This window comes from Panthera tigris, chromosome C1, assembly GCF_018350195.1.
Source record: "Panthera tigris isolate Pti1 chromosome C1, P.tigris_Pti1_mat1.1, whole genome shotgun sequence".
Lineage (NCBI taxonomy): Eukaryota > Metazoa > Chordata > Mammalia > Carnivora > Felidae > Panthera > Panthera tigris.
In genome coordinates, this window is record NC_056667.1 from 62,330,371 (window position 1) to 62,351,419 (window position 21,049).

Here is a 21,049-nt window from a genome sequence, read left to right on the forward strand (position 1 = left end):
ATATTTGGGGGCTCCCATATTTGGCGCATAGACATTTATAATTGTTATTTCTTCCTGATGGATAGACCCTGTAATTATTATATCATGCCCTTCTTCATCTCTTGTTACAATCTTTCATTTAAAGTCTAGTTTGTCTGATATAAGTATGGCTACTCCAGCTTTCTTTTGACTTCCAGTAGCATGATAGATAGTTCTCCATCCCCTCACTTTCAATCTGAAGGTGTCCTCAGGTCCAAAATGAGTCTCTTGTAGACAAAAAATAGATGGGTCTTGTTTTTTTTATCCATTCTGATAGCCTATGTCTTTTGGTTGGAGCGTTTAGTCCATTTACATTCAGTGTTATTATGGAAAGATATGGGTTTAGAGTCATTGTGATGTCTCTAGGTTTCATGCTTGTAGTGCTGTCTCTGCTACTTTGTGGTCCTTGCAACATTTGACTCACAGAGTTCCCCTTAGGATCTCTTGTAGGGCTAGTTTAGTGGTGATGAATTCCTTCAGTTTTTGTTTGTTTGGGAAAACCTTTATCTCTCTTTCTATTCAGAATGACAGACTTGCTGGATAAAGGACTCTCGGCTGCATATTTTTTTTTTTTGTTCATCACATTGAAGATTTCCTGCCATTCCTTTCTGGCCTGCCAAGTTTCAGTATATAGGTCTGCCACTACTCTTATGGGTCTACCTTTGTAATTTAGAGCCTGTTTATCTCTAGCTGCTTCACAATTTTCCCTTTATCCTTGTAATTTGCCAGTTTCACTATGATATGTCGTGCAGAAGATGGATTCAAGTTACATCTGAATGGAGTTCTCTGTGCCTCTTGCATTTCAATGCGTTTTTCCTTCCCCAGATAAGGGAAGTTTTCAGCTATGATTTGTTCAAGTACACCTTCAGCCCCTTTCTCTCTTTCTTCTTCTTCTGGAATTCCTATGATACGGATATTGTTCTGTTTGATTGCATCACTTAGTTCTCTAATTCTCCCCTCATACACCTGGATTTTTTTAATCTTTTTTCAGCTTCCTCTTTTTCCATAATTTTATCTTCTAATTCACCTATTCTCTCCTCTGCCTCTTCCATCTGTGCTATGGCCACCTCCATTTTATTTTGCACCTCACTTATATCATTTTTTAACTCCTCATGACTATTTTTTAGTTCCTTGATCTCTGTGGCAATAGATTCTCTGCTGTCCTCTATGCTTTTTTCAAGCCCAGTGATTAGTTTTATGACTATTATTCTAAAGTCTTGTTCCATCATATTGCTTAAATCAGTTTTGATCAATTCGTTAGCTGTCGCTACTTCCTGGAGTTTCTTTTGAGAAGAATTCTTCCATTTTGATATTTTGGGTAGTGCCTGGGGTGGCTCCAAACTGCAGGGCACTTCCCCTGTGCTCTCCAGAGAAACTTGTGTTGGTGGGTGGGGCCGCAGTCAGACCTGATGTCTGCCCCCAGCCCACTGCTGGGGCCATAGTCAGACTGGTGTGTACCTTATCTTCCCCTTTCCCAGGGGCAGGACTCACTGTGGAGTGGTGTGGCCCCTGTCCGGGCTAATTGCATACTGCCAGGCTTATGGTGCTGCTTCGATGGGATCTGATGTATTAGCTAGGGCGGATCTGCAAGGTGCACAGGGCGGGAGGGGCAGGCTTAGGTCCCTTTGCCATTGATGGTCCCCTCTGGGAGGGGTCCTGCAGCACCGGGAGGGAAGCAGACCCGTGGGAGGCCTGGATCCACAGAAGCACAGCATTGGGCATTTGCATGGTACAAGCAAGTTCGGTGATGGGAACTGGTTCCCTTTGGAATTTTGGCTGGGGTGTGGGAGAGGCAGATGGTGCTTGCCAACACCTTTGTTCAAGCTGAGCTCTGTCTTCCAGGGCTCTCTCTCCCTCCCAGTGTCCTCTCACCCTCCCTGCTCTCCGAGAGCAGAGCTGTTGACTTTTAACATTCCAGATGTTAAGTCCCACTGGCTGTCAGAACTCACGCAGTCCAACCCCTCCCCTTTTGCAAGCCAGACTTGGGAGCTCTGCCTTGCAGGGAGAGTTGCTCCTCCACCGTCCCGGCTCCTTCCTGCCAGTCCGTGTGGTGCACACTTCCTCTCCACCCTTCCTACCCTCTTCCGTGGGCCTCTTGTCTATGCTTGGGTCCGGAGAGTCCGTTCTTCTAGTCTTCTGGCGGTTTTCTGGGTTATTTCGGCAGATGTGGGTGGAATCTAAGTGATCAGCAGGATGAGGTGAGGCCAGCATCCTCATATGCCACCATCTTCCAAGTATTATCTTTTAAAAAATCTTAATAATTGTTGTCACTGGATAGATGACAGCATTGTATCAAAGTAACTTCTCAGGTCATATTCTTGCATATTCTTTCTATATACAAGCCACGCCCTTTTAAAATCACAGATACTTGGGGCACCTTGGTGGCTCAGTCGGTTAAGTGTCCAACTTTGGCTCAGGTCATGATCTCACGGTCCATGAATTCAAGCCCCACATTGGGCTCTGTGCCTTGAGCCTGCTTCAGATTCTGTGTCTCTGTCTCTCTGACCCTCCCCTACTCGTGCTCTGTCTCTCAAAAATAAATATCAAAAAAATTTTAAATAATAGATACTTTAATGCTTAAATATTCAATATGTTTGAAGGATTATTCTATGACATAGTCCAAGGCAAATATTCAAAAAGATCAGGGAGAAAAATGAAATATAACTGTCTATTCTGTTTTTAATTCCTTCATAAAATTCTAACTGCATAAACTAAGGGCCAGCACATTAGTCTTTGGCTTTATATTTATGAGATAGATGGAGAGCAAAAGAGTTGGAAATAAAGGGAGTATTTAGGTCCTAGTGGTGTGAGTGGTGTCTACATAGGGTTTCACTGTGTGTTGGGAATGAGGTGAACAGGAAGGTCTGCCATAATGCATACTTTTTTTCAGATAGTAATTGAAAAGCCCAAAATAAAGAAGAAATGTGTAACTTATCTAGTAATATTTGAGTCTGACAATAGAGGAACCAGTTTAACTCCTATCAAGTATAGACTATACTCTCTGCTATGGAGAGATATTCTGAAATGCTGATAAACACTGATACTAATTATTGTGTTTAAGACAAAGCATTGAAGTGAGTAAACTCTCAAAACACTATCTAGTTTTACAGCTCTACAAACTAGTCACTAGTATTTTACACACATTACAATTTTGACTTCAGTAAGCACCATATTGTTAAATCTCTCTCTCTTATTTTCCTAGTGGTTATAGAACTGTTCCTTGAACCCACATTTTTTATGCATCTTCTATGTTCCAAGAACTGCCTGAGGAGTTAGAAAAATGGAGGTGAGTTAGAGTTACCACTGTAAAGAGTTCAGAGTTTATCAGAGAAAAAGAACCAGGTAAATAACATACAAAATTCTAGGTGCTATACAGATGATAGCTATGTGTGTGTGTGTGTGTGTGTGTGTGTGTGTGTGTGTGTGTAGGTACGCGCATGTGTGCAACACACACACAGTGGATAGGTGGGTAGGAGGAACACAGAAAGAAAAGAAATTAACTATATCTGAAGAAGTCAAGAAAGACTTCATAAATTACACAAAAGCTCATTTTAAAGAAGATGGAGTTGCCCAGGACACAAAAATTGAGAAATGCACATGCTATTTGATGTGTTGAGAATATAGGATTAACCAAGCAACATGGGTGGAGATGAATCTGGAAAACTAGTTGGACCAGGTTGTAAAGGGCCTGATAATTATCTGAAAAAGTTTTCTGGTTTTTTTTCTTTAATTTTTTTAATGTTTATTTATTTTTGAGAGAGAGACAGAGGGTGAGCAGAGGACGGCAGAGAGAGAGGGAAACACAGAATCTGAAGTAGGCTCCAGGTTATGAGCTGTCAACACAGAGGCCAATGTGGGGCTTGAAACTACAAACTGTGAGATCATGACCTGAGCTCAAGTCAGACGCTTAACCGACTGAACCAACCAGGCGCCCTTCTCTTTGTTTTTTGATCACGAGGGAACCATATATGCTTTTAAGTCATAAAAGCCAGATAGTAACCACAGCCTTAAATATACCAAACACATGTACCTGCTTCAGTAGAGTAACTGCATTTCCCCTTACCTTTCAGGAATGCAAATCATATGTCTGCAAATTTTTAATCTCCTCCTCCCTTCATACATTTTTTTCAGTTCTGCATAACTACAGTGACCTTTGATAATGGTAATAACAAACATTTCGTGCAAAGGATGTGTTTAAAAATAAAAATGATCCTTTGGAGGGCAATGGAAAGATAAATGAGAAAATAGAACCAGAGAAATAAGACTACATCCACTGTAGCATATGATAGGAAGTAAATGTGCTACAGATGTTGTTCCTGCACGACTTGAAGTATATTATATGTATGTTTATACTTTTACTGGTAATTTAATGAATAGAGTTCAAATTTACATTCTTATAACCTTTGTAACACCGGTAAATCTTCATCCTATGTGAAAAAGAAAATGGCAGGAACTAAGATTTGAGTCAACCTTTTATTCACAAATATGGATGGGGAATTTGAAGAAAGAGTTCTACAAGGACAAAATCAGGCTGGGGATGGAGAAGAAACCAATGTTTTCACTTACAGGAGAATCCAATACCAAGTTGTTGCATAGTCTTCAAATATTTTCATTCCAATTGTCCTTGCATCAAGTATTTTATTGACACGGCTGAATTCAAAGAAGGAAAAGATCAATTATTTTTTGATCACCACTAAACAGAAATGTTCATGTTATGATAAAAAGTGTTTTGCAAGCTGCTGTTCAAAACATTTTTATAAATCATTTATCAAAAGTCACTCTTTCCCCAGCCACAACAATATGTGAGATGTCATTTTGGTAGACTACAAAGGTGGCTATAGCTACACACACAGAGAATGTGACATTCAAGAATGGTGAACAGATCCTTTTCAATGTATATGACATGTCCTCAATATTGCAGAAACCTCACTATAAGAAATGAATTTAAATAAGATTAGCCTTTAACTTACAAAATCCATAGAGTCAAGAATAAACATCATCCTTAATTCCCTTTTCTAATCCTCTGACAGCTGTGCAGCAGGAAGATACCATGGGGCACATCCAGAAAAGTCCACAAATCATTAGTGTCTGGTTTGATCAGTTATCAAAGAGAACACACTTAACTACAACCTGTTGCCCCTTTGCCCATGTGCCCCAGTTACAACACCCCTCCTTCCCCTAAGGTAACCACAATCCTGACTTTTATGATAAGAATTCCCTAGTTTTCATTTTAGTCTTAACACTTATATAGGCATCACAGTATAATTTAATTTAGTTGTGCTTATTTTTAAATTTTTCTATCAATGGAACTGTACTTGTACTATTATTTTGTGGTTTCTTTCACAAAGCTTTATATTTGTGAAATCCATCCATGTTGCTATGACATTTTAAATATGTAGGACCTACACTATTCTACTTGGACTACTGAAGTCTTTCAAGGAACAGAAATATATTTTTGGAATATCTTTATTTTTCACTTTTAATTCAACAACTGAGCTATGCAGTGATACTCTGTGTGTTTGTGCACACACGTGAATGGATGCACGCAGGGAATTATATTCCCCAATAACCTGAAACATCATGATACATACAGCAAGGGAAACAGTAAATTGACTTCACTGTAGTTAGTACGTAGAAATTGATATAGTTCTGAAACAGCCTTTCCTAAGACCCTCTTCCCTTTACAACATCTGGCAGTTTTATTATTTCAGTCATTTTTTTAAATAGTGATTTAAAAAGCATGTTTTTTTTTATTGTGTTGATTCAACAAATAATGTTAAGGACTTCCAATATGCTTACTGAGGTTTCATTTCTATACCTGTTAATAATGAAAGATTTAACCATTTTGAAAAACATCATTCCTCTTTCTAATTCTCTTTGGTTTCTCCTTTACCTGCTTTTCTTAATGAATATACACCAATTTCTCCAATCCACAGTGACATGTATATTTCATAATAATACATAATTCTTCCTTTATAACATTTAACCTAATGGAAGCTTTAGTCTTGTGCACGATAACAGAATGCATCCAAACTAAAAATAAAAATGTAAACAAACATACTTTGCAGCTGCCCTGAGTTCTATAGCATTTCTTGTCTTTCCACTTCCATCTTCAAATGTCGTCTTATTTCCTACTGTGAGAGTGCCATTTTTAGTAGAGAAGTCAGGGAAACATCTCTGGAGAACTGTAAAAAAATAAAATTATGGTAATCACTTTTCTACGTCTTCCTATGTGATGTTCTCCTTTTCTTAAGCTTTCTTTTACAATCAAATTTTTGCTGGATAATGTATAAATTGCTCAACATGGGTAATCGCCCATTACTTGATGATCAGGAAGGCCTTTTGATGGTTCTAAGACTGATATAGATAGAAAATTTGATCACAATCAGAAGCTACACTCTAAACTTGTTGATTATTTTGCACATGGTACATTCATCAAGCAGCCAATAAGTAAGATGCACAGCACAGGTTTTAAAAGAGTAATATTGATAACGTATCTAACATTGTAAAAGCATTTTAATAAAAAGGCTTCATTTACTTGTATGACTAAATTTACTTTTTCTTATTAAAAAAATTCTAGATATTCCTTGAGTGAAACTTTGAAAACTGGAGATTCGTGAACAGTTCCTTAAGAAAGAAGAACAAGTTCAAACTTTAGGCTATTAAGACAACTGAATTTTTATTTGTGAGGTCTTAATAATTTGTCTCCCTTCCAGCTTTCTTATTCACAGGGTTTTTGGAGGAGCTGGAAATAGAAATTCTAAAGCTATCAAAATGGTCCCCACACAAAGCGTGGACTGTCACCACAATTTCTGAGAAGTTACCTCACTGTTAAATCTTCTATGCACTTATTTTGATTAAATAGAATCCTTGTTTCTTTACCTATCTGTATTCCTAAAAATATTTCAAAACCCCAATTTTAAATGAGGAGGGAAGAGAAATCAGAAATGGATCATTATTATATTTTTTGGTACAAGAAGCATCACAGATTTGCATGGGTTTGCAGGCAGTTTAAACTTGAAAATATTAAAGCAGTTGATGTAGGGAAAGAAGAAATAGGTGTTTCCCAAGCCTTTCCTGACATTTCTGTCTTAAAATGATCTCTTGTCTACCCACACCCACCTTCTGTAGCATTTAAAACATGGCCCATTGCTTCAGTATCCTCCACATCTCTCTCTGGTTCTTCCCTGGCAAATTTGACATAGTAGCCTCCACCAGCTGCCTCTATTCCCTCTCAATCCAATCACATTCTTCCCCCATCATTACAAGGAAACTGGCTTCCCAGTGATCCCAATGGTCTCCTAATTGCCAAAACCTCCACATATCTTTTAGTCTTCATCTTGCTTGAACCCATTATCTAGTACAGTGCTTGGTATATAACGGAACTCGGCACTATTTGCTATTGAATTAACTTTTCTGTCTTTGACATGGTAGGCAACTCCTGCCTTTTGAAATGCTCTTCCTTTGGCTTACATTCCCAGATTCTCTCCTGTCCTCCCTTCAGCCTTTCTGTATTTTCTTCCCCTCTCCACTCCTTAAAGATGACTGTTTCTACCTACAAAGTCCCCTAACCTTTTTCTGGGCAATTTCATCCAGTCGGTTAGTTTCAATCACTAAATGTGCTCATTTTATATTTGGAAAGTAGAGAAAATATGAAGGAAGATACAAAACAAGACATAGTCCTACTACCCACAATGAACTCTATTAACATTTTAGATGTATTTCCTTCCTGTTTTTCTTCTACTTGAAATTTTTTCGAGAGTCATAACCATAAAATAAATTCAGCGCTTTCCCTGGTTTCTTTAATATTACTTATTTTCTTTTATAACCTCTTAAATGAGTAAATTTTACTAGGTGCATACTATTCCATTAAGTACTATACTTAGTCCCCTATTGAGGGAATACAAGTTGATTGAAATGTTTACCATAATGTCTCCTTTACTATACTGTGAGGGACTATGCTTTATTCATTTTTGAATCCCCAGTATATAGTTTATATTGTGTGATTTAACCAATCTTTACTTGTAAGGGCAGGGATGTTTTATACTTTCATATCCATTTTATCTTCAATGACTAATGATTCATTTTTACCTTTTTGTAACATTGTTCTTGGCTACCGACACTTGTTGCTCAGGGGCTTCCTGGCAAAATGTAGTTGCTTGCAAGACCTTGCTTCAGGGTCCTCAATGACCCAAAGAAAAGGGATGGGGGGGCATGTAAGACATTGTGTTTGATGGTAGCTACTTCGATGGCACCTGACTTTCTACTCCAATAGAAAAGGATACCTTTGTACTTCAATAGAAAAAAAGAAGAAAGAAGAGAGGAATGCCCATAGTTTTGCCACCTCCAAAACACTTACTATTTTGGCATATTTCTTTGTGATCTTTTTCTTTGAATAGTTTTTTGTTGTTGTTGTTTATTTTAATTATATATGTTTGTCATTATAATGCATATAAAATTTTATTTAACATTATAGTATACATACAACACTTATATTTAATAATTCTGAAATATTCCATTTAATGAATACATCATAATTTATTTAAGTACATTCTTGTTCTTGGATATCAGAGTGTTTTATTCTTTTTTTTTATTTTTGTTTCTTCCAGATAACATTGTGCCGGACATCTTTATGTAAAAATATTCTTCTTTGTAGTTAGGATATTTGTTAGAAATGAAAATTAGTGATTATTTCATTTTTTTAAAAAGTTAGATAAATTTTATATAAACTTTAAATAAAATTTATAAGTCTTAAAAACATAATATTGATTCATTTAGGAGATACATAAACATTTTAAATTTCAAATTATATGACAAGTGTATGTCCCACTTTCACTCCTGAGGCAACTTCTGAACAAATTCTTAGGCTGATTTCAGGCACGAGTGTACAAGATTACATCCTTGTATGCTTACATGTGCTCACAGAGCACCAAATAATCAATCTTATTAGGCTTTTAAAATCAATCTTCAATCTTTTTTTGTGTATGTTGACATAGCAAAACCCCAAAACTAACAGAACTCCAATGGAAATATCCCTGGCTGGAGTGACAATGGGCTTTAGCTTTGGCTTCTTCCTAATTAATTCTGGGACACTAAGCCAGTCATACAACTATTCTTGGTTTCAATAGTGAAATAAGGGAACTGGATTAAATAACTGTTTGGTATATTATGAGTTCAAAGGTAAGTAAAAACCACTTACATGGTTTACTTGGAAAAATCGCTATTGGACAATCATCATCCAGTAAAACTTGTGTGAGAGTCTAAAATGGAAGGGAGAGTATGTTAGCATTTCAAAGGCTGTGTAATGACAACTTTTATTTTCAGTATAAAAACTGTGTCCTTTAAAAATTTAACTCCATAATTATCTCATTATTCCAAACTACTCTCCTAATAAGAGGGATTTTAGGATTGTCACACACCCATACTTTTTTTTGACAAACACTCTTAAATTTCCTAACTGTAATTCAAATCAATAATAAAACCAGACCCACTGAAACCAAGGCACATCTTTGAAAGCATGTATCTATGTCTTAGTCACATTCTGAATCTCTAAGTCTTGGGTTTTGCTTCTGGAAAAACAGTATCTTCTCTAATTAAGAAGCCATTAATACCACTTAACATAATAAGGCTTTAGAATTCCTTTATAAGTCTCAAATCTAGATAAGGTTTGAGGGTTCTTTTTAATGAATAATTATCAAATTGGGTTTGAAAGTAAAATGCTACTTGTTACTAAGTAGCCATGGATCTTCATCACCACATTAATGAAATGGTGACGTTAATAAAATGAAATGACATTAACTCCTAGATCTTCACAGCATACACTTCATTCAAGTAGAGAATTTGTTGGTTTCGGGGAATAAAGCTAACTTACCAGACTTAACGAGTCTTTCCTAACACCCCAAACCTACAAAATGATATACTATAAATGGTATATGTATGTTTGTATGTACATGTGCATTTGTGTTTTAATGGAACAGTACCTAAGCATTTCTTAGAAGATTTGGGAGCTTGTCCATTACAAATGCTCATGTTACACTTGAGATAGAAACAAAAGTTAAATTCTTCTCTAGCTTTAAGCTTAAACCCACATACCTTTGCAGGCTTAACAAAAGTGGACTTGCAGAACTGGCTGTAGTACGTCCAATAGTTTTTGTTTGTTCTGTACGTAAATTGTATTTCCATGTAGGTTAAAAATTTTTCTGGGCACTTGGAGACACAGATCTATGAAGAAAAGGAACACAGTGGTGGGAACTGAATTGAGTTAAGCAAATCAAGGAAATATCCATAAGGTTAGATTTCTAAGTTATTCACCACTATAAAGAAACTTAGAAACTTAAATCAATTTTCTAATTTATGTAAAAAATAAAATGTCATGCACTAGTTATCACTCTCTACTCCTTGCCCTTCAGTAATGATCTGTGTTAAACAAATCAGATGTTGTACAATGATGGAACTGTTTTTAACTTCTGATTTTGAGATAATTATAGATCTACTTGCAGCTGTGAAAAATAATATATTCCACATACCTTTCACCCAGTTTCACCCAATGGTAGTAACTTGCACAATTATAGAGCAATATCACAACCAGGAAATTGATATTGTTACATCCACTAACCTTTAGATTTCACCAGTTTTACGCACGCTCGTGTGTGTGTGTGTGTGTGTGTGAGCATACAGTTCTATGCAATTTTATCATGTGTAGATTAATGTCACCACTACCACAAGACAGTGATGGACTTTTAACAAATATTTTCTTATTAGTCTCTCAGTTAGTAGATAAGAGTATAATGCAAGATTAATTTTGCCTATGTAGCTTATGCATTTTCAGGGTTAGAATCTTGCTTCCTTTCCTACATATAGATAAAATAATGATTAAAAATGCTCCAGATATTGATAACTTATTCCACTAATTACTATCAGTGACAGTGAATAATCAACAACAGTTCTCAAAATATGAGTATTTATTACCATAAGAAACTAACAGAATTAGGGCTATGTGGCAGGCAATCATTACATTGTCATTTAACCAACACTCTGTCAAATGTGGACAGAGAGGTTACCAATGCAATCATTTTACATTAATGAACTTAGTTAGGGGGCCTATTAATGCCAAACCAGATCACTGTGCTAGCAGTCCACAGAGCCGATGTGGAATGACTGAAATCCAATTAGAAACTCCAGAGAGAAAGCAGAATCCAAGAAGATGCAGTCTGTTGACTTTGTTTTTGCTTGTAGTTAAAACAAACAAAAAACAAAAACAAAAACAAAAAACAACGATCCTATTAACCATGAAAGTTGCAGTCCTCGTTCTCTCCTCCATCTCCAGTTGTTCCTTATGAAAGCCTTCTCAGCTCTGACTTGCTCCATCTCCCTGCTGTGCTTTGGTAACCTGACTGGTCAGATTCTAGCTCAATCCACTGCTACTGAGCTGACACCTCTTTCCTGTCTGCTGGGTCATGTTTCTAGTGTCTACAAAAATTTTTGGTGTCAGGCCCACAGCTAAGGTAGGAGGTGAATAAGTAAATGGATACCTCAAACCCCACAGTTAATAATGTTTTGTAGTAGCAGCAGTCTAAATTTCTTCTGGAAGTTCTGACAAGGCAAACAACCTGTCTCTACATTCATGTCTCTGTAGGCATTTTGTCAGTTTCTCATACATACATAGGCTCTCTGTCTCTCTCATACACACACTCCCACAGTTCTAGATGAAATACTGAAGTTTCACAGGTATCTTTCTACAAAAGGCGAAGAACTGTTTAGGGACGTTCAAAGCATCCAGCATGCTCATATCTTTTAGAAGAAGGCTAAGCTTATTATCAATGCAAATGTCAAAATTTCATTCTGATCGGAGCTGAGCTGAACAAACTGTTAACAAATTGGGAGATACTTTACAGACATTTAGACTTTGACAATTATAGGACTTTGAAAGGTAACTTCACTAGTTCCCCCATTGGGTACATTTAAATGGATTTTTAAAATGAACACTGAAAGTACTAATGCTTTCACAGGCCTAAATGACAGTAGGAACTACTGAGTTGGGACCATGATGAGTTCTGTATTATGTAGTATACATACATACAATGTACACTACATATTAAAAATGCTGTGTATGCAACATATACAAGAAAATAATTAAAATGGCAAAATGTAGTTTGTTAAAGAGAATCACATCAAATTTCATCCCAGACACAAATGAGCTGTTAAAAAACAATACAGTTACTGCTTTTTACTCTCCCAATCTATCAGACCAATTTTTTCACTTCAAATTGGGTGCTGATTAGTAGCAATCAACATATAATTAGCTAAAAATGAAGGTCACATTGAGGTCGGGTATCCTAATTGATCATAGTCTGTCCTTTAAATGCTTGCAAAACATGTCTGGACCATGCTGGCAGTTAACAAAAAACATAATGCATAAAAATATGGCTTGGGTCAGTAGATACACTAATGTCTGGCAGACTAAAAGCAAGTCTCCATTATTGGCAGCTAAAATATATCCTGACTCAATTCTGATTCTTTGGGTAATCACAAAAAGGCACTTTAAATGCAGCTCTTCATCATTATTTTTATATCTTCAATTCATATAGATTTAATATTCTAATGCAAATAAGAATTTGGTGAGTAGAAGAGAGTTATACTGATGGTTAAAGCACTGCATTTACTATGAAAAAAGCATGATCTAGTAAATAATTTATAGTGTACTTAAATATAAATAACATACATACATGAGTACATAAAAAAGCATAATGTATAGGATATTTTTGTATGTATGTTTCCTCATGGAAATGATGGATGTGTATAATAGAAAATTTCCTAGACTGGGAGTAGAAAGATATTAACTAATTCATTCATTTATTGCTTCAACAAATACTTATTGATCACCTACTCTGAGCCTGTTCTAGGCACTGGGGACACAGTAGTGAACAAAATATAAAAATACTTGCCCTTAAGCTGTTTACCTTCTAGTAGAGGGAAGATGATAACAACAAATAAGTAAAATTGTTTGTTATAAAATGATAATAAGTGCTATGGAGACAAATAAAGCCACAAAGGAAGTTAGGGGATAAAAAGCAGTTGAGTGGGATTCCAGTTTTAAATGGGAACTCAAGGGGGCACCTGGGTGGCTCAGCCGGTTTAAGTGTCTGACTCTTGGACTTTTGATTTCGGCTAAGGTCATAATCTCATGGTTCATAAGATCAAGTCCCATGTCAGGCTCTGCACTGACAGCACAGAACCTTATTGGGATTCTCTCTCTCCCTCTATGCCCCTCCCCTGCTCATGCTTTGTCTTTCTCAAAATGAATAAATAAACTAAAAATAAATAAATGGGTAGTCAAGGAAAGCCTTGCTAAAAAAGTAACATGTGAGTCTTGAAGAATAGTGATCAAGCCATAGTCATTTGGAGAAAGAGTACTCTAGGCAGGGAGAACAGCAAAGTCTAAGGCTCTAAGGCAGGAGCATTCCTGGATCCTTCAGAGACAACATACTAGCTGTATGACCCGAGTGTAGTGAGCAGAGGGATAGTAACAGCATATGTAGTCAAGAGTTGGACAGAGAGTGAAGGGTCCTGTAAGGCCATTGTTAAGACTTTGCTGTTAATCTCAGTAACTTGAGAAGCTATGGGGACGAGGACTGAACAAAGGAGAGATATAAATGTGAGATATTTAATAGGATCACATTGGCTTCTGGGTAGAAAAGACACTGTAAGGGGTTGAAAGTGGGGTAAGGATAGAGGCAGAGAGACCAGTCAGGAGGTCATAGCACTAATCTAAAGAGATAATGGTTCTTTGAAAAAAGGAAGAGATAGTAAAAAGTAGTTTGGTCCAGGGTATATTTTGAATGGAGACCAGAAGAATTAGCTGACTGTTCACACATGAGTGTAAGAGGAAAAGAGAAAATCAAGGATGATACCATGGTATTTGGAGGTGGCCTTAACTGAAACAGCGACGATTGTTGGGATTGGAGAAAAGATTTAAGGATGAAGTCAGAGATTAGGAATTGAGTTTGGACATATTAAATTTGAGATGTCAACTAAATATCCATGTAGAGACATTGCACAGGTGATTGCATATCAGGATCAGGAGTTCAGAGAGCAGACTTTTCTGGACATGTAAACTAGCGAGGGCAGCATGCAGATGATGTTAAAAACAAAGAATTGGTGAATGAGATCACCAAGGGAGTAAATGTAGATTTTCAAAATGGCCAAGTTTAGTGATAGGAGAGAACCCCAATGTTTATACGATGTTGGAAAGATGAATAAAAACCAGCAAAGGAGACTAACAAGGAATAGCCAGAGAGTTGGGAGGAAACAAAGAAGAATAATTAGTGCCCTGAAAGCCAAGTCAGGAAAATGTTTGAAGGAGGAGGGCTTGAATAAACAATGCTGTTCGATCAAATGCATGTGGAATGAGAATTAGCCATTAGTTTAATAATATGGAGGTCAATGGTATCATTTGGAGGCAATTAGAGTAGGAGTAAAAGCCTGAATGAGAATGAGAAGAGAGGATTTAGACACACTGAATATAGACTACTCTTTTGAAGACTTGCAAAAAAGAGGTACAGAGATATGGAGCAGTATCTGGAAGGGGGTGTGGGATCAAGGAGATGACTTAGTAGAGAAGGAACAATGGTAATAAAAAAAATACCCACAAAATTTCTGCAATGATGTGCTTGAGTATGTGAAAGCAGGTGAGATATAATGCATAAATGGATAGGCTGACTTTAGGAGGGCAGGCAGTTCATACACAGTGAGACAAAGAAAAGCAGAACAAATATATGAACATAAATGACACTTGCTAGGCAAGAGGATGTTACTGCAGGAGCTTTTAAAAGTTGTCTTCTGAATGCCTGTACTTTTTCAGTGAAGTAGGAAGCAAAGTCGGAGGCTGACAAGGAGATTGGGAAGGAGTTCTTAGGTGTTGGAGGTAAGAAGAGAAGGTATGGAAATGTTTTCTAGAAGAGAAGACTAGAAAACAGATAAGGGGTCTGTAGTGTGGTTGTGAGACAGCACTGAGGGACACTGAGGTTAGTAGTTCTGAGTCTAAAGGACAGTTATGTGTATTTTCTCCAAGAACTCACAGCTGCCTGAGTTCAGGCATAGAATAATAGGCAGAGAACCACATTTAAGTAGGGATGAAGTTCTGCCAGGAAAGAACAGCTAAGTGGGAGGAGGGCATAGAAATTGAGGGTTTTTATAAGGGAGTGAATTTAAAGAGGGACCTTGAAATCTAAGTCAGACAAAGAAAGAAATGCAAACATGAGGGAACTGAGGGATGCTGTGAAGAGGTTAGCATTAGGGGTTTGTAGGTCCTGGTGAGTTACAATTATGGGAGTTGGAATGTGAGAGGATGTCTGAAATTGATATTACAACAGTGGCGAGTACTGGTACTGACATGGTCAAGGATTTGGCCTTGGGAGTGGGTGGCTATGGTAGAAAACCAAGTCTTGTGGTAGAGGTAGTCACAGAACTAAGATGTCAATATCTCAAGTTGGCTTTAGTCTCAGTGGTAAATAAGAGATCAAAAGTCTGAGAGAGACATGAGGAAGAAAGAAAGCAAACAGATTTACTAACTAGATCAGGGAAGATCTTTGGCAATGGTTTACTGGCACATGGAGCAAAGCAGCAGCAAATAGGTTAAAAGCCTATTATGTTTTTGAGGCAGTTGTGCTGCTACAGAATTCATGAGCTAACCTGAAAAGTCCTTTGACTGTTAAAATAATCTTTGAGTTGCTGAATTTACACAACATAAAGGGAGCTTTAGAGCTCTATGCATCCCCCCCCCCAGCAGATATCTCCAATGCTCAGTAGTGATGTGGTCTGAAGCTAGCAGATAGGAAATAACCCCACAGTTGGTTGAGTAAAGGACTTATAGGATGAAATGGAAAATATAATCCAGGTCAAATAAAGCACCATTCTCCAGTGCCATGCACTACAGACCACTATGTGTTTATCACCCTTCCCTTTCTGAATGGGAGTTTGTATTCTAATTATCCTAGTCCCATTCCCCATTGTTCATTTAGTGGAAAGACCTGATAGACAATGTATCACCCATAGATCCTGAACTTTGGGTTAAAGACAGTACTACATGGGACACTGGGTTGTCTCCCTTGGAAAGAAGAAAGGTATTCTGGAGGACAGATGGACAGACTATGGAAGACACAACTAAATGCCCACTGAAGTCTGTGCCTCACCCCCTAACTGCATTACTTTAGTCCTTCTTTCTTGCATGCATGTGTGAACATATAAAACTAATATATATGTTGTATGAGTAGAATTTCAATATGTGACACTTCTAATCCAAGGCTTTTAAGAGCAGAGATGCTTTATTCATCTTCTATTTCCTTCTGGCAGGTGGATACAGATGATGAGAAGGACTTAAGACAGAGCCACCAGATGAAAGAAGCCTAGAGAAGAGTTGCCTACTGACCATAAACACTAGCCTTAAACTGTTATATGATCAACAATAAACTTTATTGTGTTAAGTCACTGAAAAACTTGAGTTTATTAGTTATAGTAGCTAGCTTTTCTCTTCCTAATACTGGTCTGGAAAAAAATACCACTTCTGGGGGTAGGTGGTTGGACAAAATCAAAGAGGTTCCTTAGCGATGCTACATTTTGATTTTATATGAGTAAACACAAGCTCATGCTTAGGTCTTCCCACCTTCCATAAATTCATCATTAACCACACACACACAGAATTCAAACGGAATTCAGGTGGAATTTCTAACATTCAAGGTATTTTTTGTCTTACCTGTGTGGTAGGGCACTGTAGGTTTATCACCACGGAGGGACTGGTACAGCTTAATAAGTTAAAGTAAAACAATATGGTCTTGTTCCTGTTAAGAAAACAACATAAAATAATCGTTTTAGTGACTGTGGAATGTGCCATATCATTTCAGATCCTAAATACTTTTAATATAATGACCTTTAAAAATTGGCTTCATTTTCTCTAGGCAGCTACAATATAGTTCCCAACTCCCCTTTAAACTGCCTAACATTTAAAGCTCCTTTTTGTAATAGTAAAAAGTTAAAATAATCAAACTGTGCATTAATAGCAGATTGATTAAATAAAGAATTCTACATACACAAAGGAGATTTCATTGTCATTGAACATAAAGTTGAGGGGTGCCTGGGTGGCTCAGTCAGTCAAGCCAAATCTTGATTTTGGCTCAAGTCATGATCTTACAGTTCATGGTTTCAAGCCCTGTGTCAGGCTCTGAGCCTGCTTGGGATCCTCTCTCCCCCTCTCCCTCCCTCTCCCTCCCTCTCCCCCCTCTCCCCCCTCTCCCTCCTCTCCCCCCTCTCCCCCCTCTCCCCCCTCTCCTCCCCTTTCCCTCCCTCTCCCCTCCTCCCTGGCTTGCATGTTTCCCCGCTTCAAAATAAATAAATAAACTTTAAAAAAAAAGAAAAAAAGAAAATAATGTTGAAGAAAATGTTTAATGGATAAATTCACAATACATTAATTTTAGGAAGCAGGTTACTCTGCCATTTGGCAACTCATGGTTCTCTTTTGAATCTCAATTTCATCTGTATAATTAGGATAATACCAGCCCTACCTACTTCACAGAAGTGTTGAAAGGAGATAAAATAATATATTGTGGACTCATGACAAGTGGTTGTCCAACTTTAGTATGTATCTCTAAATCTTGGGAGTGTTTGTTGAAAATTGTGATTCCTGACCCCTTCTCTACCTTTGAGAGCCCAAATATTAGCAATAAGAGGCCTAGGAATTCACATTTTTTTCCTTTTTCTCACCAGCAGATTCAGACACAGGTGGTCTATAAGCCATACCTTGAGAGAACACAGCCCTAAACATTCAATGTCCCCAACACCTTGTCAAGTCCCCAATTAATTAATTAATGTGACTACATGCATAGCAGAAAATGCATAAAAGAGTGTTGAGTAATACTTTTCCTACTGACTCAGAATCACCAAATAGGACCCAAAGGTAAGAATAAAGAAAGCTCTCCACAAAAATTTCTGGCTAGACTCCTGCATCACTTCTACAGTCTTCCTGCCCTGGTCTATGTAAGCAAAAAGGTGGGGGTAGGGAAGTAGACTAGAGATAGTTGTATTGGTAAGACAATGATCACAATTTAGAGGATTTTCCATCTCCTCCTCATTGAAGTTGTGAATTGTTTTTTTCCCAATTCCAAATTACAGAGGGCTCTGAGAATCACTCATAAAGACTGAGGGTACCTGTAGGAAGAGCAGATCAGCATGTCATTTTCCAACTGTATACCTCTTCTGTGGCAGACTTATTCATCAGTCTTCTGTGCCCATTTTGGGAATGAGAAATGAGACCCAACGAGACCACAAGAGGGTTAAAAAAAAAACCCAATGGGGGCAGCATCGAAGCAGCCTATTATAGGAGGATATGGAATCAAGTAAATGGGCTTGCACCTCCCTGGTGATACCTCATCTGCCATCAAGAGACAGGAGGTGAGTCACCAGGGATAGAGCTGAAAGGGTTTGGATACAGTCAAGCCAAAGCTGATCTCTCAAATGAAAGGACTATTTAGTAAGGATTTTCCCAGAGAATTTCTCCTTGTATACCATGAGAGAGCCAATTTTTGGATGCTTCCCCTAAAGAGGGTGTTGATGGCTAGTTAATTATGTTTTAGCTGTAGTAGCAACAACCACATAGGACTAGGGCAGTGGCCAGACACTCCTTCTCCTTCCAGCCCTCACAACACAAAGAAAGAACTAGAACCAGAAGAGAGGGAAAAGAAGGAAGATAGCAAACCAGGCCCTCTCTTCCTGTCTCAATTCCCTTGCAGGGTTCAAACTTGAACTAGGGGATTGGAAAAAATGAGATTCAAATATTAAACTGGACTACACTGAACTCTACAACAATAGTAAGGGCCTGGAAAGATATGGAATCTACTCGAGATGTCAAAGAAGAAAGACTTGAAAGAACTTTGTTAAGGGCAGTGATGGGGGAAAAATAAACCAATTTCATGTTTGTAATCCTATCAAGTTCAGATGACTCAAGAATATGGCCATAAATTTATACACAGTATTCACAAAACTACTTCATGATTCCCTAAGAGCCAGCTTTGCTCTTTCAGCACTCAAACAACCCTACCACCCACAGTCTTGTGGTACATGTGATTCAAATTTGTACCTAAGCAAATGAATCAATTATTGACAGGTCATGGATCACTGGAGTTCCATGGGAATAGTTAAAACTATGAATTGTAAATCACTAGGTGTCAAGTGTCTCCCATAGGTAAAATTGATTTATAAACTGCAAAATGCTACATAAACTCAAGTTATTCACCAGATTATGCTATTGTCAAGGGTAAGGTTTATACCTTATTTACCTTTATATTCCTATCTTGGCAACACTTAACCTAGTACTTGGCCCATTCCAGATATTTACTAAATGTTGTAGAATGAGAACAATTCGAGAATAAGTAATTGTCATTTAATCTTAGAGTCCTCCTTAGTTTTCCAGCACAAATCTATAGTCACTCTATCAGTGTATCTGATATCCTTAAACTTCAGTGAACCTCAGATTCCTCAGGTACAGAGTAGATGATGGTGGTTGCAGCTGAACAATTCTGTGGGAGTGACTGAGGAAGTAACTATTTAACTTAAATTATATTTCCACCAAAAAACAACAAAATATCATCAACTGAAAACTACTAATTCAAGAGGATATACCATGCACTTAAGCCTATCTCTCCTATTTCCTGAGACTCATAGAAATAAAAGAATGAAATTTTTAAAAAGTAATAAACCTCAGGGCACCTGGGTGGCTCAGGTATTGGTTAAGTGTCCGACTTCAGCTCAGGTCATGATATTAGAACTTGGCAGTTCGAGCCCCACATTGGGCTGTGTGCTAACAGTTCAGAGCCTGGAGCCTCCTTTGGTTCTGTGTCTTCCTCTCTCTCTCTGTCCCTCCTCTGCTCATACTCTCTCTCTCTCTCTCTCTCTCTCTCTCTCTCTCTCTCTCTCAAAAATAAATAAACATTAAAAAAATTTTAATAAAATTAAATTTAAAAAGTTATAAACCTCACCATGCAAGCTAAGGGTAGGAAAAACAGGATCTATTCACAATTGCATAAAGGAGTTCAACAATTTTTGGAAGAAGGAAAACATATGAGAGTGTGTTGAGTAATGAATGCACCACACCAGGGCATAGAAGAATGGGATACAATTTGAATGTTAGAAATCATGAGATGCTGATGGTGCTTGGGTGGCTCAGTAGGTTAAGGATCTGACTCTTGATTTCAGCTTGGATCATGATCTCCTGGTTCATGAGATTGAGTCCCACATTGGGCTCTGTGCTGACAGCACAGAGTCTGCTTGGGATTCCCTCTCCCTCTCTCTTCTCTGCCCCTCCCTGCTCACATGCATGCTTTCTCTCAAAATAAATAAACTTAAAAAAAAAAGAAAGAAAGAAATCATAAGATATTGGATTCAGAATTGATAGTGAAAAATGTGGCTGAAAACAAGATTAATTGAAGGTTTATATACAGATTTACAATGCAAATCATCACCTTTCTGCTTCTCCCATACCCCTGCACTTGGAATTCCAATGTCCAGGAAAAATAGACAAAACCGAGGCCTCTTTTGTGGAACCTTCTGGGGTTAGCAAGGACTTGTATGGGATTTGGTGCCCCAGCCTACAAGCCTTCATATTCTGGCATTTTGAAAGCCTATGCCTGACAGCCAGCTTCCCATCATTTTATGCTGTAGTGAAATCAGAAAGCAAACATGGCCCCCTCACCCTAAATAGGACAGAGGTCTCCCAGGAAAACTGACCTACTAATGTAGCCATGGAATGAATTCACACAAGCAACTTAGGTCTTTCTTTAGTAATATTGGATGATCAAGTAGAATCAGAAAAGTAAGGAGAAATCAGAATATGAAAGAAAAAGACTAAAGTAAACAAAACTGATGCTGGATGAAATCAAATAATTTAGGGCATAGGATGGACATTAAAAAAAAATCCAGTATTTTCAAAATAATTCAAGCAGATTGTCCATTAAATAAAAACACTATGTCATTACAAAGGAATAAT

At 37.6% G+C, this 21,049-nt stretch overlaps 1 protein-coding gene across 11 annotated transcripts in view; it reads right to left on the reverse strand.

The window, feature by feature from the left end:
* SLC44A5 (solute carrier family 44 member 5) overlaps nt 1-21,049 on the reverse strand; it is a 368,679-nt gene that overhangs the window by 38,997 nt on the left and 308,633 nt on the right. For all 11 annotated transcript variants that reach the window (XM_042997591.1, XM_042997590.1, XM_042997595.1 and 8 more), the window contains 5 exons: nt 16,769-16,853; nt 10,111-10,239; nt 9,218-9,278; nt 6,080-6,203; nt 4,585-4,668 (listed from right to left, as the gene is read on the reverse strand). In XM_042997591.1, coding sequence (XP_042853525.1) covers nt 4,585-4,668; nt 6,080-6,203; nt 9,218-9,278; nt 10,111-10,239; nt 16,769-16,853 — 483 coding nt within the window. The remainder of the gene's footprint in view (nt 1-4,584; nt 4,669-6,079; nt 6,204-9,217; nt 9,279-10,110; nt 10,240-16,768; nt 16,854-21,049) is intronic.